Source organism: Photinus pyralis, unplaced genomic scaffold (genome assembly GCF_008802855.1).
Source record: "Photinus pyralis isolate 1611_PpyrPB1 unplaced genomic scaffold, Ppyr1.3 Ppyr1.4_LG8, whole genome shotgun sequence".
Lineage (NCBI taxonomy): Eukaryota > Metazoa > Arthropoda > Insecta > Coleoptera > Lampyridae > Photinus > Photinus pyralis.
In genome coordinates this window covers 8324376-8342681 of record NW_022170819.1, presented here as the reverse complement: position 1 = coordinate 8342681, position 18306 = coordinate 8324376, and the positions used below count along the sequence as shown (strand labels likewise).

At 39.0% G+C, this 18306-nt stretch overlaps 4 protein-coding genes across 5 annotated transcripts; 1 reads left to right on the top strand and 3 right to left on the bottom strand.

The window, feature by feature from the left end:
- Positions 1–3844: 3844 nt before the first annotated feature.
- Positions 3845–4691, top strand: LOC116178437 (S-phase kinase-associated protein 1). The gene is made up of 2 exons (XM_031497927.1): positions 3845–3976; positions 4093–4691. Exon 2 carries the CDS (start codon positions 4093–4095, stop codon positions 4579–4581), a length of 489 nt encoding a protein of 162 aa, XP_031353787.1. The 5' UTR covers positions 3845–3976; the 3' UTR covers positions 4582–4691.
- Positions 4692–8849: 4158 nt separating this feature from the next.
- On the bottom strand, positions 8850–9836 carry LOC116178972 (abdominal ganglion neuropeptide L11-like). Of its 2 annotated transcripts, none has more exons than XM_031498641.1 (5): positions 9715–9836; positions 9536–9634; positions 9418–9489; positions 9295–9379; positions 8850–9033 (listed from the first exon to the last, which is right to left on the bottom strand). In XM_031498641.1, exons 2-5 carry the CDS (start codon positions 9628–9630, stop codon positions 8947–8949), a joined length of 339 nt encoding a protein of 112 aa, XP_031354501.1. In that variant the 5' UTR covers positions 9631–9634; positions 9715–9836; the 3' UTR covers positions 8850–8946. The 2 variants fall into 2 exon arrangements, with proteins under 2 accessions (XP_031354501.1, XP_031354502.1); XM_031498642.1 differs by having other exon boundaries at positions 9295–9367.
- Positions 9837–13571: 3735 nt separating this feature from the next.
- On the bottom strand, positions 13572–14374 carry LOC116179256. Its single transcript, XM_031499002.1, has 2 exons — positions 13899–14374; positions 13572–13845 (listed from the first exon to the last, which is right to left on the bottom strand). The coding sequence occupies exons 1-2, from the start codon at positions 14096–14098 to the stop codon at positions 13602–13604; spliced, it is 444 nt and encodes a 147-aa protein (XP_031354862.1). The 5' UTR covers positions 14099–14374; the 3' UTR covers positions 13572–13601.
- Positions 14375–15604: 1230 nt separating this feature from the next.
- Positions 15605–16979, bottom strand: LOC116179399 (mitochondrial ornithine transporter 1). The gene is made up of 4 exons (XM_031499190.1): positions 16773–16979; positions 16582–16679; positions 16000–16533; positions 15605–15951 (listed from the first exon to the last, which is right to left on the bottom strand). Exons 2-4 carry the CDS (start codon positions 16655–16657, stop codon positions 15638–15640), a joined length of 924 nt encoding a protein of 307 aa, XP_031355050.1. The 5' UTR covers positions 16658–16679; positions 16773–16979; the 3' UTR covers positions 15605–15637.
- Positions 16980–18306: the final 1327 nt, after the last annotated feature.

Sequence of the window (18306 nt, the reverse complement as noted above, 5' to 3'; positions counted from 1 at the left end):
TTAGATACAAGATTTGTAAAAATTTAAAACGCCCAAACTAATCTGACCTAACCTAACTACCACTCTAACCTAACCTTCAATCAACTTCTTGAACATTATTATGTTACAAGATTTCTGAGCTAACCTAACTAGCACGCTAACCTAACCTCACTTAAATTTTATTTTAACCTTCGATTTCCTCGCACATTATATTCTCCTGATACCAGATTTCTGAGCTAACCTAACTAGCACGCTAACCTAACCTCACTTAAAATTTATTTTAACCTTCGATCTCCTCGCACATTATATTCTCCTGATACCAGATTTCTGAGCTAACCTAACTAGCACGCTAACCTAACCTCCACTTAAATTTTATTTTTAACCTTCGATCTCCTCGCACATTATATTCTCCTGATACCAGATTTCTGAGCTAACCTAACTAGCACGCTAACCTAACCTCACTTAAATTTTATTTTAACCTTCGATCTCCTCGCACATTATATTCTCCTGATACCAGATTTCTGAGCTAACCTAACTAGCACGCTAACCTAACCTCACTTAAATTTTATTTTAACCTTCGATCTCCTCGCACATTATATTCTCCTGATACCAGATTTCTGAGCTAACCTAACTAGCACGCTAACCTAACCTCACTTAAATTTTATTTTAACCTTCGATCTCCTCGCACATTATATTCTCCTGATACCAGATTTCTGAGCTAACCTAACTAGCACGCTAACCTAACCTCACTTAAATTTTATTTTAACCTTCGATCTCCTCGCACATTATATTCTCCTGATACCAGATTTCTGAGCTAACCTAACTAGCACGCTAACCTAACCTCACTTAAATTTTATTTTAACCTTCGATCTCCTCGCACATTATATTCTCCTGATACCAGATTTCTGAGCTAACCTAACTAGCACGCTAACCTAACCTCACTTAAATTTTATTTTAACCTTCGATCTCCTCGCACATTATATTCTCCTGATACCAGATTTCTGAGCTAACCTAACTAGCACGCTAACCTAACCTCACTTAAATTTTATTTTAACCTTCGATCTCCTCGCACATTATATTCTCCTGATACCAGATTTCTGAGCTAACCTAACTAGCACGCTAACCTAACCTCACTAAAATTTTATTTTAACCTTCGCACATTATATTCTCCTGATACCAGATTTCTGAGCTAACCTAACTAGCACGCTAACCTAACCTCACTTAAATTTTATATTAACCTTCGATCTCCTCGCACATTATATTCTCCTGATACCAGATTTCTGAGCTAACCTAACTAGCACGCTAACCTAACCTCACTTAAATTTTATTTTAACCTTCGATCTCCTCGCACATTATATTCTCCTGATACCAGATTTCTGAGCTAACCTAACTAGCACGCTAACCTAACCTCACTTAAATTTTATTTTAACCTTCGATCTCCTCGCACATTATATTCTCCTGATACCAGATTTCTGAGGTAACCTAACTAGCACGCTAACCTAACCTCACTTAAATTTTATTTTAACCTTCGATCTCCTCGCACATTATATTCTCCTGATACCAGATTTCTGAGCTAACCATGGGCTGCATTTACTCTCAAGATTCACTCGGAACAGAATATGCGTTTATTTTGTTTGTACAGTTTTCAATATAAAAATTATTTACAGAAGTTGTACTTTATTTTCCTCCTCAATAACAAAACTGATAGGAAGATTACAGTACAATAAGCACTTGGTCCTTCGCACTTTGCCGAAAACACTTACAAATTTGGTAGGTATCAGGAAGATATAACGTGAAAGGAGGGCTTTCAGTCCCAAATACACCTGTTCTTTGTCGACAAACTTAAGTAAAAGGTTTCTTGCTACTAGGAGAACAGAATTCAAGAAGAGGTCTTTTTCTATCACTATGAGCGTTATTTCAAAGCTTAATTTCGTTTTAAAAATTTGCCATTCTGTATCAGGATCATATGATGTGAGAGGAGGTGTTTCTTTTCCTAATACTACACCTGTTACTTGTCGACACACTTACGTAAATGGTGTCCGGCTACTAGGAGAACATAATATACGAAGAGGTCTTTTTCTAGCTCTGTCAGAATTATTTCAAAGCTTTCATTCGATTTAAAAATTTGCCAATTCTGTATCAGGATCATATGAGGGCGAGGAGGTTTCTTTTCCTAATACTACACCTGTACTTGACGACAAACTTATGCAAAAGGTTACAAACAGTTGTACAGCCCTTTGAATTTTCTTTCGAAATTGATTTCTGGTCTGTAACTTTTGATTGAGAAGTCTGATGGAAAAAGTACGAATTGTTTTGGATTCTACGCACCAAAATTAATAAGAGAAAGTGTTTTCCCGAGAAATTTTGTTGCAGTCGGTTTTTGGTAAAAATGGAAGGTTATACACTGTCTTTTTTTCGGGCCTCAAAAAAAAATTGGCTCAGATCGACCCGGAATCTTTCTCGATCTCTGAGCGCCGGAAGTTCGAGGTCGATACTATGGGGTTGAGCGCCCTTCGTCGCAACGGCACTGGGTCCCGCTGATCCGGCGAAGCTCTCTCCCTTACCTGGCTCAGTGGAAGCTGCACTGAAAGTTATGTGCCGCTGTAGTGCCTGATAGGATGCCTCATCGACAACAAATGCGAGGAGAACCCTCCCTGCGGTAGAACGTACTTCATAGACTCGTCCTGAAACCAGGATTTTGCCTATGGAAACGCTTCGAGATGATGGCCGTGTTCTCCGGGGGCCCGTACAACACAGCCATCACCTTGGTTACTCTAGGGACGTGCCTCTGAACTTTCAGAGACGCCCCATCTCAGGGCTTAATAAGAAGGACAGTCCTCTTCAACCAGTCCAAGGTCCTCTGGTCTTCGCATTCGGCCACTATGGCACTCTGCGGAGTCCAGCGGACACCTGCCAGCCGAGGAAAGGGCCCTCCATCCTGTCGACTACTGCATTCAATGCAGCCATAATACACTTCGACTGAGGCTCAGTGATGTCCATCTCAGGGTGTGATACTGGAGTGGTCACCCTGAGCCCCGCCGCAGAGGCTTGGGTGCACCAGAACCTCTACGCTTCTTCTCAAGCTGCCCGGAGCGGGTCTTCATGATGTGGGATCGCCGAGCGCCCAAAAGATTCTTAGGATCTTTGGTAATCCCTATACTTTTTCAAAATAATTTCTTGTAATAGTTGAACCAGTTCCAATGAGATGTCGCCACGTACGTATCTACCTTCCCAAGAACATTTTAATTTATGCATTTAATAGCCACGTCCGTCTCAATTTTCTTATAGAACGTGGCCTGTAGAATCCATATAATTTCAAACAGTTCCAAGATTGGGCTATTAATTCAAAAGTTACAGCCCCTTGAATTTTCTTTCGAAATTGGTTTCTAGTCTATAACCTTTGATTGAGAAGTCTAATCGAAAAAGTACGAATTGTTTTGGATTCTACGCACCAAAATTAATAAGAAAAAGTGTTTTCCCGAGAAATTTTGGTGCAGTCGATTTTTGGTAAAAAAGGAAATATGTAGCCCTCAACTATGGTAGCCCTGCTTCACAAATTACAAGAGTCTTTGCACCGTTGATACTTTGCAGAGCACTTTAAAGTCTGGATCACTTGAAGCACTATGCACATGAAATTCAAAATGCTTGCGTAATGCCCTAAAGTGCTCGCGGCAAAACATTGCAAAGCTAAATTTGCACTACAGTTAGTCGATTCTATAATTTAATGGATCATTTTAAATTCAACAAACATTTTACATTTCATTTTAATGATTTCACTAGCCTTTGTCGCCGATACTTTTTAAATGTTCGTTTTTCCCGCAAACTTTTGAAAATGGTACCAACTTTAACCGCAATGCGCAATTGTAGTACATGAAACTTGAAAGAGCGCACGCGCAAGCCGAATTCACCATTCACGTTGACGTCCATTATTGATTATATTTATTTGCCTTTATTGCATACCCAAATTTTGATTTAGTGTTTCTGCAAGATTTCAAAGGTAATCCACTGCATTGTTAATTCTTTTGCTACAAATTGTCCCATTAGCAATTATGCTCCTGGTGAAAACCCAGATTTTACTGATAACATTGTCTAATTTACCTTTCTTTTTTGTAGATGCCCAACATCAAATTGCAATCCTCCGATGGCGAGACGTTCGAAATCGACGTCGAGATAGCGAAATGCTCCGTTACAATTAAAACCATGTTGGAAGATTTAGGAATGGACGATGACGAAGAAGAAATCGTTCCGCTACCTAACGTCAACTCGGCGATTCTAAAGAAAGTCATCCAATGGGCCACGTACCACAAAGACGACCCTCCGCCACCGGAAGACGATGAGAATAAAGAAAAACGCACCGACGATATCTCTTCGTGGGACGCCGACTTTCTGAAAGTCGACCAGGGTACTCTCTTCGAATTGATCCTAGCCGCCAATTACCTCGACATCAAGGGACTGTTAGATGTAACGTGTAAGACTGTCGCCAATATGATTAAGGGGAAGACGCCAGAGGAGATTCGCAAAACGTTCAATATCAAAAATGACTTTACCGCCTCCGAAGAGGAGCAGGTGCGTAAAGAAAATGAATGGTGCGAGGAGAAATAAATTGATTATTATTATCTCATTAAATTGTATTTGTATCCTAAATTTGAGAATTGTACTCGATAGCTGAATACTACTTGTTGAATTAGAATTTTCCCATTTTCTTAATATTTTATGTGTGAATTACATTAAAACATTTATAACACTTTCGGTTGTTTGATTTCTTGTATTGGACCACCAAGGATTTGTAGTAAAATGCTGTTCGAATCGATGCTCTCCCTATGAAGGGACTACCTAGCCATAAAAACGATGAAACGAAATGATTTTAACAACTACACGCCGCCACTGGGGGTAGTGAATTTTATCGTTCCTTTAGGAGCCACAACACATTAAAAAAAGGTTAAATCAGTTCTTTAGAAAAGTTGGAAAAAATGGGCGTTCTTTGATCGCTTGTAAAAATTTTTCTATTGGACCGATTTTGTTTGTTTTTTTTTGATCGACGCAGAATTTTGTTTTCTTTAATTTACTAAAGAAGTGTTATTCATCAAATATGGACCGTTTTCGAGTTTTAAACTGAACTGAAAAAAGTTCGAACGTTTTGAGGTTTTTTGGCTGCCAAAAGTTGTGCCGGGAAAAAATTGGTGTGCACTCTTCAAATACATGTTATTTAGACCCAAATGGACCATTTAAAACGTTAAAATCGTTTACACCACATTTTGCAGGAATCGGCCCTTCTGACTGCTCCGCATACTGGACTATCTGAGGAAACTGATAATTTTAGATGGGAAATATACACAAACGTGTAATTTAGTCATATTTGATTTGATCTATATATGCCTTGTCATAATAGATGGAAATAATAACTTTAAGTACCGCCGTAAGAAATACTGTCGGATTTCCAAATTGGTGCTATACGTTTTTCTACTCCCATTACAACGGCGGTTATTTACGAGAAACGATTTTTCTATTCATCGATCTTCCTAACAAACTAAGACCGATATTTCAATTTTTTTAAGTACCGCCGTTCTTTTCATCATTGCAAAGAATATCCACTATCGAGAATTTGTTAGACTTCAACTACAAAAGCAGAATTTCATAAGAAAGTTTAGCTATTTTTCCAATATGGCGGATTGACTACAAACATTGTTTAAATTAAACAATGCCACAGAGGAGCCTTAACAAGTGGGTGTGACCCGGTACCTCAAAGGCCCATTGCGCCTACCCCCTTTCCTTCGCAACTAGGTTCAGAGCTCGTTTCTCTCAATAAAGAATAGAACCCTGTTGAGCTCAAGTTGCTTCAATCTCCCCGGTTCCAGATAGCCGCCGCCAAGGAGCTGATGCCTGTCTCTGACCAAGGCATCACAGTTGCAGACCACATGCTCTGTAGTCTCATCCACCAAGCCATAGAATCTGCACCTGGGCTCCTGTAGACACCCAATCCTGGTGCAGGTGGTAGTTGACCATGTATAGTGCCCGGTAAGGACTGCTCTCTATTCTGATAAGAAGGCCCTGGACTGTCGGGAGTCCAGAAGCGCGTTACTCACTGAGCCTGAAATTGAGTAGTCTTTAATCCTGACCATGAAAATGAAGGGAGCAAGTCCTAGAGTAAGGCTTGAGTCTCAAGAAAACTCCTCTCTTCACTGCCTTCGCAAGCCAACTCCTGCGGCCTTCCGTTGCCCTCTATTCCGCAATGCCTGGCATCCAGAACAAGCTTTAACTATTAGCAAAGAATACCCACAGTGTACTCTAATTGCTATTAGACTAAACTATCCAAGTTCGCCTACAATAAAGCGCCGTGGCTATAGGCAACCAACTCTGCACATAAGAACATTTTTCCCGAAGGCCTGCAAAGTCACTTGAGCGTATTTTCTTCAAAGTGCAAAATGGCTATTGGCTGCACTCGTCCGTCCGTCCGCCCGTCACACGTACTACTTCTACACAACTGAACCGGATTGGGCGATATGGGGCTCATTTGAAAGGGCTTGAAGCAAGGATTCCGTGCGTACAGACATTTTTGGTTTTGCGCATGCGCAGTGTCAAAAAATTTGGTTTAACGCATGTGCAATACTAACTTTTTTATTTATTAAGATATTTAGATGAAACTTTATATGTACACACTACGAATATAAGTAAAACTAACGACCTTTTCAAATTATTGTTTTGCGCATACGCAGTGCCAATTTCATTATTATTAGTTCACTATCATAGATAATTAAGAAATAACCAATAGGAACCAAGGTACTTGCTAACCAATGAAACCATCCTGAGCTTAGTGAAATAATGATAATGATTGTATAAACCCACCATTCATAGGAGAAAAATACGCTCTCGTCATTTATGTTTACATAATAAAAAGAGAAAAAAATCATCAAATGAGCCTAATGAAAAGGTGCACTGCTATTAAAAAAAATTCAATTGTTTTTCGTTACTCATTTGTTTTCTGAAATAAAAACAACTGAATGCTGCTTTATTATGGGAAAATGTTAAACAACTTTCATATCGAAAAATGATGTATATATTCGATATTTACCGAGATATATATACTATATTCCATACATAATGGGCACCCTGTATACCCATCCACAACTGAAAGTGTAAAGGCTCTAGTCTAGTCCAAGAAGTGCCTCCATGGTCAAAGTTGGAGTTGTTTTTTTATTGGCCTATTTCTCCATAGTGTGTTGTCTTTTACTTTGCATGCTGTTATGTTCTTCGAGATACTTGGTCCACTGCATGCACATAATATCATTGTCCTTTTGAAGCCATACTTGTATTTTCTGGCTGCACATTGCTTTCCCCCGAAAGTTTTCCATGCGGTTGGTTTTAGCCATGCTACTGATGTGATCATAGAATTGATCCAGGCTTCTGTTTCTTCAGTACCTTTTATTACTAGTACTGCTGCACCCATTTCCAATTTTGGTAACGTCGATTTGGTAGGTAGGTACTTGCTGGTGGACTTGTCTTCTGCATTGAACCCCCTTAGCCACTGTTGCTTCTTCCATTTCCCTGTATTTAGATAGTTGGTTTTTTTCTTCCATTGTTGATACCATGCCCAATGTTTGACTGCTTTGGTAGGTACCACCATAGTATGTACCACGTACGCTTTGTTTGCCCGCACATTATCCAACCAATTCGGTTTGTTGACCCAACAATTCGTCTTCGCTTTCATGACTTCAGGTAGCATGATCTAGGGGTATTCCTCTGTCTCCAGAGAACGAATGCCATTTACCAATGCAAGAACTCCGATCTAAAATATGATAAAGAGTACACTTGCATCTGTCATTGTAATCGGTCCATCCGTTTTCAAGAAATCGTGGTAACGGACTGACACCGCAAAATTATGAACTCGCTAGTAGCTCGATAATAATAATTGTTTTTAGATGAATTGGGGTTGTGAGTGTGCAAATTTGGAACTAAATTTGTGAATGTTCGATTGCAGTCCTGAATTAATAGGTATAGGTACTTACTTGAAATAAGGGTTTGTATCAAATTAAAAGTACCTAGGAGCGAAAGCGATTTCATACAGCTAGAGCAAATTATTTGGATGTAGAAGTTAATATACAAAGCTATTTATTAAGAAGTAGACATATTGATTTATTAATATTGCTTTTCCCTATGTCTACTTTCAAAAGACAAAATCCTTCGCCTAATTTTATGCAACCAAAATCACTTCTTAAAATCAAATTATTTTGTGTTTTTATATTCGTTCGTGTGCGATGTATTCAACTGATGAAGAAGTTGATATAGTCAATTGGTATAGTGCTGGTAACAGTTTAAAGAACGGTAGAGATTCATTTTCTCTTGAGCCAAAGCAACAATATTCAAATATAATTAATATGGTACAGTCAGGATGTTTGTTTTAAAAAGTTATTTTGGATGCATAAAATTAGGCGCCCTTCAGATGATGTCTTTTGAAGGTAGACATAGGGAAAAACAGTATACATCAATCCCTAGCTATGTCTACTTCTTAATAAATAGCACTGTATTATGGTCTGCAGTTTTTAATAAAACAAAAGGTGTCTCACAAATCAATCAGATCATGGTTCAATAGGTAGGTGCGATTACGTCAAGGGCACAAAATTTAATTCAAGAAATTGTGATCAACAAAACGTGTATAATCATACTAATAAGGTGTTATGCAAATTAGGCCCATGCATTGTGCATCGCAATATCCAATCCGTGCGTGAAAACCACTTATTTTTCGGCGAGGAGATTGATTACGCAATTGAGAAATTGCGTTTGTAAATGAAAATAGTAAATAATAACATTCAGCGAAAATGTTGACCTAATTGATACCCAAAGCACACGTGTTAGGCAATATGAAAACTGATACATCAGTCAATGCATCTTTACTTTTTGCAACAATAAATTAGTGTATAATAAATATAATACAAATTTAATACTGATGGTTTCCTCAGAAGTTGTTTTTGTTTAATAGTTGGCTTCTACGTACTCGTAGTCAGAATTTCCAGGGTTCAGCTTTTTTAAGAGCAATTGTAGTGGGGGAGTATCATATCCCTGAAAATAAATAAACATTAGATAGACCATTACAAATATATTATGTTGTTGCAAAACTTTTTGACTTATGACCCCAGAGTACATTGTCCGTCACCTAGCCACGAATAAACCCTGTGCCCGAGAAATTCCTTCCAATGACGAAGTCTAAATAAAGATTTTTTCCACCCCGCGATTTACATATTTTGCACTTGCGATAAACTAATGAATCTGTTTTGCAAGTGATGAATTTCATTAGCATACATAAAAGTTTTTGATACCTACGTGTGCCCTGTCCTTATCTTTCCAGTGCATGATGGTGTCGAGCTCTGAAGTGATGGGTTGGCCTCTGGGTTCTCTAATTGAAATACTATTTTAAATATTTTAAAAAACCCGACAGAAAAATACCTTTCATTGTCCAGCGCTGGCAGTGCCCGTTTTGCCTGAACTCCTCGACAAACTGGTGCGTACACATACTTTCTGAAAGATCAAGTTCGAAAAAGCAAATTTCGACATTTGAGCTCACCTGCAGTTGACTTTCTTCGTTTGAAAACTGTTCGAAATGAGGCCGAAAATGATCAAAAGCAAAAATATGGCAGTCGCCTTTTGTGTATACTCCATAAAACTGCAAGAATAGACTATCTTATTAAAGTTTACACTGAGATTGCATCAGATTTTGACGTAGATTTGCGTGGAAGTGCATACCTTTTTCCTTTGAAATCGCTCAAAATGTTACTTAATTAGTTCCAAACTACACACACATCAGACACTTAACTTGCCGATACTAAAATTGTAAACTGAATCTCGCGCTTATATTGGAAGTGCCGCGTCCTGCGCAATCGGACGGACGGACACCGCCGCGACGGTAGCAATAATTTAAAACTAAACTACTTTATGGGGTGTTTAATGTACACTGATAGTGTAACAAATAGGTAGTCGCTATTAGTATATAAATTAAGGTCGATGAGTTATTGTAGACTGCAATTTTAAAGAATGTGACATAAGATTTGAACGTAACAGGTTTGTGGGTATTTTGCAATCGTGTAGGTGAACGAAAAAAGTTGTAAGAGAATTTTAATTTCGGAAATTTTGTCAGACTGATCCTCGTGTTATTTCGAGGTTTCTTTGGGGTTTGGGAGCCTAGGAACAGTCGGCCATTTCTGTTACTTTTGCATTGTATTGTGCGTGGGAGGGTAAAGCACTGTAGCATCCTCAAAAGATTTTTCTGCCGCCCTTATTACTATTATCAGGGCAGCGAACCCACGTTCGTAATTACCCGAATCCAGACTGTGATTGATCTCAGTCTGGCATCATCTTTCTGAGACCACATTAAGAACCCACAGAAGCGACTATGTCAGATCATAGAATAATTTCATTTCATATTAACTGTAAGGGAGCCGTCCAAAAGGTTTATCGCAACCCTAAGGTAACGGATATTCCCTTTTAAAAACATCTCCTTGGAGAAAAACTTAGAGAGCACCCTTTACGGGGACACCTCCCGGGTTCTGCCGACTTACAGAATAAAGTAGATCTTACACCAACTCCATTGTGGAGTCATTTGAACAGGAATGTCGTCTCAGGACTGCCAAGGCGCCCTGTTAACCATCCTTGGTGCTGCAGGACGCTCGAGAAGCAGAAAAATCAGTTGGGCAAGCTGTTCAATTAGGCAAAGTAGGGCAAAGCTATAGCCGACGAGGAGGCTATAACGTAAACCTAAAGCCGTATAAGAAGGATTATTAGGAGGCGTCAGAGACTAGATAGGTATTAAAGAGTTTTTGCAGTTCACCTCCTCTGCATCCCGCCTAAATAAAATTCTAAAAAAGGTTCAGACTATATCCCAGCTATAGCCTCAGACGAGAGAATGTTCCATACCATACCCCAACTGTCCGGAGAAGGAGTGGGCGGTTGGATGGACTGACGGTGGATGTTGCGAAAAACACTTTTTTTTATTAATTTAGCTTCGTAGATTCCAAAACGCTTCGTATTTTGTCGATTGGACCTCTGAATCAAAAGTTGCAGCCAAAAAACCTACTTCGAAAAAAATCAAAGGGCTGTAACTTTTGATCTAGTAGCCCAATCTTGGAACTGTTTGAAATTATGGATTCTACAGGCCACGTTCTATAAGAAATTTTTTTCCGGGTCGATCTGAGACAATTTTTTTTGAGGCCCGAAAAAAAAGGCAGTGTACACAACCTTCCTTTTTTACCACAAATCGACTGCACCAAAAATTCTCGGGAAAACACTTTTTCTTATTAATTTTGGTGCGTAGAATCCAAAACAATTCGTACTTTTTCGATCAGACTTCTCAATCAAAAGTTATAGACTAGAAACCATGCAATTTCGAAAGAAAATTCAAAGGGCTGTAACTTTTGAACTAGTAGCCCAAAATATACAAGAAAATGTTTTTTCCCGTTCGATTTCAGACAATACATTTTTCCGACTCAAAATATACCTAGGTAGGCATTTTCACCGAAAATCGACTACCCCAAAAATGTTCGGGAGCAGACCACCAGGTACCTGTTCCGTCCTCTGCCATCTTTCAGCTGAAGTTTCAGAACTACGAGATCCCCGAAACAGAAATCAGATAACACTAATTCGTCTATCGACATAAATGCAATATTGGCTGTCCCTCTTATAATAAAGATAGTCCTCCACCTGGCCCAGACCTCTTATACTCTTTTCCTGTAAAACCAACGTTCTTGTAAGCCTGCTTTGCAGCAAGGTGGCGGGCTATTAAACAGGTCGCCCCCTTACTGTGCTGCAAATTGCTCTATAAGGTTTCCTCGCTTCACCTAGTGATGCCGACGGCCTCGGCCCCTGGTCGGAGTCAAGAACCGCCAAACGAGCCAAAACCTCGTCGACATCTTTCTCGATCTCTGAGCGCCGGAAGTTCGAGGTCGATACTACGGGGTTGAGCCCCCTTCGTCGCAACGGCAACGGGTCCCGCTGCTCCGGTGAAGCTCTCTCCCTTACCTGGCTCAGCGGAAGCTGCACGGAAAGTTATGTGCCGCTGTAGTGCCTGATAGGATGCCTCATCGACATCAAAAGCGAGGAGAACCCTCCTTGCGGTAGAACGTCCTCCATAGACTCGTCCTGAAACCAGGATTTTGCCTATGGAAGCGCTTCGAGATGATGACTGAGCCCCGCCGCAGAGGCTTGGGTGTACCAGAATCTCTAGGCTTCTTCTCAGGCTGCCCGGAGCGGGTCTACATGATGGCGGATCGCCGAGCGCCCAAAGATTCTTAGAGCTCGAATCGCGGTCTCTCTTTCTGGTGTTGCCAATAGAACCTCGAGTTGTGAGAAGCGCCCCTATTTTGTGGAAGTTTTTTTTAGCGAAATCCACCAAGATGCAAATTGCGGGTGAACGTGACGTCGGAAGTACGGTCATTGACAAAAGTAATGATCGCCTAATAGGTAAACTTTGCAGCATAAGCAACCAACATGCTTCGTCGGTTTCGTCAACGAGAAGGCCTACCTTAATTTGTAGGTTCGCGTTGTCAAGTTGCATAATATATTTAAATGCTGGTTGCGTCTGGATTTACCTGTTCACGATCATTACATTTGTCAATGACCGTACCTAGGTATCGACGAGGGGAATGTGGTAACCTTCGACAAGATCTTATTGTTGGTGGAGTCAAAATTGGCTAATAGAAAGAATACCTACTGATCTGCCACAAAAAAGTCCCTTCGAGCTCACACGAGCACAATTTTTTGATAATAGCTCAGAAGCTATATGCGTTAACAGACCCACCTTCCTTAAAATAGAATTGTAGAATAAATCTGCGATATTTTAAGTGCAGATGTGAATCGACCTAATTCTGTTAGCCTATGGTCAATCAAAAGCTAAGATGAAGTATGAGTGAGGTTAGGTTAGAGTGCTAGTTAGATTAGGTCAAAAATCTTGTATCAGGAGAATATGATGTGCGAGGAGATTGAAGGTTAGGTTAAAAAATTAGTGAGGTTAGGTTAGGGTGATAGTTAGGTTAGCTCAAAAATCTTGTATCAGGAGAATATGATGTGCGAGGAGATTGAAGGTTAGGATAAAAAGTTAGTGAGGTTAGGTTAGGGTGATAGTTAGGTTAGCTCAAAAATCTTGTATCAGGAGAATATGATGTGCGAGGAGATTGAAGGTTAGGATAAAAAATTAGTGAGGTTAGGTTAGGGTGATAGTTAGGTTAGGTAAAAAATCTTGTATCAGGAGAATATGATGTGCGAGGAGATTGAAGGTTAGGAAAAAATGTTAGTGAGGTTAGGTTATAGTGATAGTTAGGTTAGGTCCAATTGGTTTATGCGTCTAAAGTTTTGTCCTAACCTAACTAGCACTCCAATCTAACCTCACTAACATTTTTTCCTAACCTTCAATCTCCTCGCACATTATATTCTCCTGATACAAGATTTCTGACCTAACCTAACTACCTCTCTAATCTAACCTCACTAAAACTTTAACCTAACTTTCAATCACCTCCTCGGACATTATATTCTCCTGGTACAAGATTTCTAGTGTCGCCTACTTTATAGCTTAAAATATGCTCTGTGTCTCCGAAAGGATGCAACAAGTCACATAGATGAAGATACACGTATTTATTGATTACCTAAAAGGGACTTTTGGATTTATGGAATGTCATTAAGCCGGGAATTTTAAATATATCTGAATCTACACTATAGCAGATATTACATTTGCCCGGTGCACCCGAACATATTTCGGCTCCTTTAAATGCACCGTAAATAAATGTAATCGCAGTTGAAATCAGCAACAAAACGAATGCTAGTATTTGAGCAGGATGAGTGGCGGAAGTCGTGCTCGTATGTTCTCCAGAGGTTTCTTGCACGTTAGGTCTATAACAAGAAATGTAGGTATATTTTAAAAAACTGGGCATACAAATATTGACCTGGTCGTGTCGGTATCCAAGGGTGGAAGTTCGTAATCTCCAACTGATCTAATCTGCTGCCTTACTAATTCAATAAGTGGACATTTGTAGTGTAAGATCCACCAAACAGGCGTTTGTTGAGCTTGAGATTTACCGAATGACGTCGTCACTTGTGTTTCCTCTTCATTAAACGTCTCCGTGTCTTCCGCTTCACTAGACATGAAAGCAGTTTTGGCTTCTCGAACATTAACTCAACGACAATAAACCCATTTAAGTGTGTAATATCAAATGTAGTTCTTACTCATTTGCTGTTTCTGATTTAATAAAACTTGAATTTTGATGTGACATAATGCCGCAAAATGACTGTCACAATATAAGGGATGACATAATTATACTGCAAGATTTTATAGCGCGTATAAGCTACGGTCGTAAACCTAGACCAATGATCTAGATAATACCATTGTTTAAATACTTTATTTAAACAATGCCTCTACCTACTTTCCAGGGGACTCGGGGCCGATACGGCGTACGTAACTACCTTCATAAGTACATTTTAATTTATGCACTTAATAGCCACGTCCGACTCAATTTTCCTTAAAGGGCAGTTGAAAATGTGCAATTTCATGTAGGATTTGTAGAGCAATTGTACTTCAATGATCCAGTATCTGAAATTGTCCTTTGTGTATGCAATTGGTACATTTGCGCCATCTCTTTGGTAATCCCTATACTTTTCAAAAATTATTTCTTGTAATAGTTGAACCAGTTCAATTGAGATGTCGCCACGTACGTATCATAATCAAAAAATCAAAAGTTATTAGACAACAAACCAATTTCGAAAGAAAATTCAAAGGGCTGTAACTTTTGCACTAGTCGATCTGAGACAATTTTTTTTGAGGCCCGAAAAAAAAGGCAGGCTATAACCTTCCTTTTTTACCAAAAATCGACTATGCATATGCAGCTGATTATGCTTGTTTTATAGCCAGTATGCGGCCACAGACATTAGTACTCTTTGATAATGATCTCTGTTACAGGGTGTCCAAAAAGTATGGAATATCAAAAAATGTTTCCAGTAAAACTTATTTTGTATTGTATTCCATCACATGGAATTTTTTTATTTTTTTAAAACAAAAGCGTAACAGAAATAAACATTTTTTAAGGACAAATTAAAGTATTTCTTTCCCTTTTCAACCATGTAAAATATTAATACCCTTGCATCGGAATAATCTTGAGAAAATCGCGAAAAACTGCGCGCTTGTGTAGGTATTTCAACAATCCTCTTTAATTACCGTTTTATGCTCATCTAGATATAAAAACAATTGATTGCGCCTTAGCGTGAACTTGAAATAAAAAGTAAATATGCTGGAATATGCAGAAATGTGGAGGTACCCTCACTTGTTTCAATACCTAGACAAACATAAAATGGTCATGGGTGACTAGATTAATGAGCAGTCTTGAACATTGTGGAAATTCACTCATGAGCAGTTATCTCAAAATTATTCCAAAGCAAATAATTTTTTAAATGGGAATTAAACACGGCAAGTCATTTAAGTTTCTTTCTGTTGCTTTAGTTAAAAAAAAATTAAAAATCCCATATGATGAAAAATTATACTCACCAAGTAATTTTTATTTGAAACATTTTTCGATAAAACAGATATTTACAAAGATATATACGATATTCCATACTTTTCGGACACCCTGTACATGTTCTAGTAGATCTCTAAAAGCTATTTTTTCTTAAAATCAATAATTTATTTAGTTTGCTACAATACAATATGTAAAAATTTCTTAGTGTACTCATATGTAACGAATAATGTGGCAGTTGCTGGAATGGTTCTCAGTAAGGTCGGGGAAAGTCCGCTATAAAGAGCCCCCACTCCCTCTTTCCTTGCAATTTGCATTAACATTAAACCTAACGATTCGTTTGAACTATTCACTTGTATTCGAGATTTCACAACATCAATGGGATACGTAATAGTCCAAAAGACCATACCGCCCACCCCTCCCGCTACCATAGTTTTCCAAAGTCCGATCTCGTCCTTTGTTTGATTAGGCCTTCGTAATAGCTCACGAGTACCTAAAGATTAAAATCTAAAGTGTGTGACCTACTTATCGGGTACATTACCTTCGTATCCGCCAAAGAAAAAGAAGTAGCCGGGCATCTCGCGAACTAAAGTAGGAACGAAACCTCTAAAAAAACCGGGGACTCCTTCGTGCTTAAAAATTCGCCTGACGAGTTTTGCAGGGCCGACTCTTTCCACTTTCTTTCCCAATGCAAGATCTTGCTTGTTACGTTCGTACATCGCTTGTAACTTACACTTCACCAGTTCCGTAGGGCAAATGGCGACAGACGAGAAGAAAGCGGCTAGAAACCCGGCAGATGCATTGCTCAGCGTGCTTAAATCTTCAATTCGTTTCGTATGTGTGACGTTCTGCATAAATTTCTGGCACAAACCGTAACACATAAACAGTACCGAGTTTTCGGTCACGTTGGAAACCAAGGCGGGCGCAGTACCAGCGTATAAGCCCCTCGCAATGCCGTCGGTAACTAAGGTTTCTCTAAAGCAATTCACCATACCCGTGTACAACGTCGGAAACGTTTGCATTTTCACTTTGATTGTATCTAACGGCTGCCCAACGTAAACTAGCGCTACTCCCCCTGCAGTGATATTGGTAAACACGGCATTCACAAATAATCATACTAAACCTAGAGATCCCGCAACGAAGTCGATAATTCCATCTTTTACGTGGGCCGCACCTGCAGTTGCAGACGAATGAGCCATTGTACACTTTTTTTCAAATATGCTACAACATTTAACTCTTTATATGCAAATGCATACTAGGCAATAGGGTTCAGATAAGGTTAATCGATTTTGATAAGAAACTTGGGAAAGATACTTTGATAAAGCGTTGAGGTTATGTTCGGGAATGTTGTAAAGCTGACGACACTTTTCAATAAAACTGTGTATTTCGTCATAAAAGATAGATAATTAATCTTTTTAGCCATCGAATTCAAGTAAATTATTAATTAATATCACAGATTATGATTATTAGACGGGTTAAAGGTTAGGTTAGGTTTGTGACACATTTAATACACAGCGTTGTCACGTTTATTAAAATATCTCTAACTAACTGATAAATGATTCTCGTTGCCTTTTATCAACTAACAGTACAATAGTGCATAGTCAATTTCAATCTGTATCACTGTAATATGGAGGGCTCTGGAAGAATCTAGACCTAGAGCGCTATGGTAGAGATCTAAAGGGCCCTTTGGGAGAAGATAAGAGTGCTAAGAAAGCTGTAGAATTGGCCATGACCACCCCGGAAAAGACTAAAACTTAGTCATGGTTATAAAAAGGGCCCAAAAGCATCTTAGATTGCACTTTGGAGAGCTGCAAGGCCTTTTCTAGAGCTTTTCAGGCCATAAAAAGCTTTGCGAACAATAGAATGCAACGGGTACCTTTCTATACCCTACACTATAATACCTTCTCGAGACTACAAAACCGCGATGAGGGCCCAAGTTGCTTAGTGCAGATGCTGACAACGTTGAGAGGACTCCAAGGACCAAAAATCGACTACACCAAAATTTCTCGGGAGAACGCTTTTTCTTATTAATTTTGGTGCGTAGAATCCAACACAATTCGTACTTTTTCAATCAGACTTCTCAATGAAAAGTTAGAGACTAGAAACCAATTTAGAAAGAAAATTCAAAGGGCCGTAACTTTTGAACTAGTAGTCCAATCTTGGAACTGTGTGAAATTATAGATTCTACAGGCCACATTGCATAAGAAATTTTTTTTTCCGGGTCGATCGGAGACAATTTTTTTTTCGGCCCAAAAAAGAAGGCGTAGTAGGTATAACCTTCCTTTTTTTACCAAAAATCGACTACACCAAAAATTCTCGGGAAAACACTTTTTCTTATTAATATTGGTGCGTAGAATCCAACACAATTCGTACTTTTTCGATCAGACTTCTCAATCAAAAGTTATAGACTAGAAACCAATTTCGAAAGAAAATTCAAAGGGCTGTAACTTTTGAACTAGTAGCCCAATCTTGGAACTGTTTGAAATTATGAAACTTAACTCTCAAGTCTTTAATATAGATATATAAATATATAAATAAGGCAAAACTGTTAAGCAGTTTGCAATCACGAAAAAATGTGTTGTTTGTGCGATCTTCGTGTGAAAGTTGTTGTAAAATGGTTCAGTTTAATGTACCTGTTATTGAAATTGTTCTTCCAAGGGCTTTAAATAAACTCCTATGCATAAGAAGTTACGAATTGCAAAAATAAATGTTTTCTGTTCATTGAGCATGATGTGTTGCCTACAAACCAGGCTACACAAATATCGAGTGCCCATATTCAAATTAGGGATTTGTTTGAATCTCCCCAATCTGCCGTTTTTATTGAGGGTAAGGAGGACCTCCACGAACG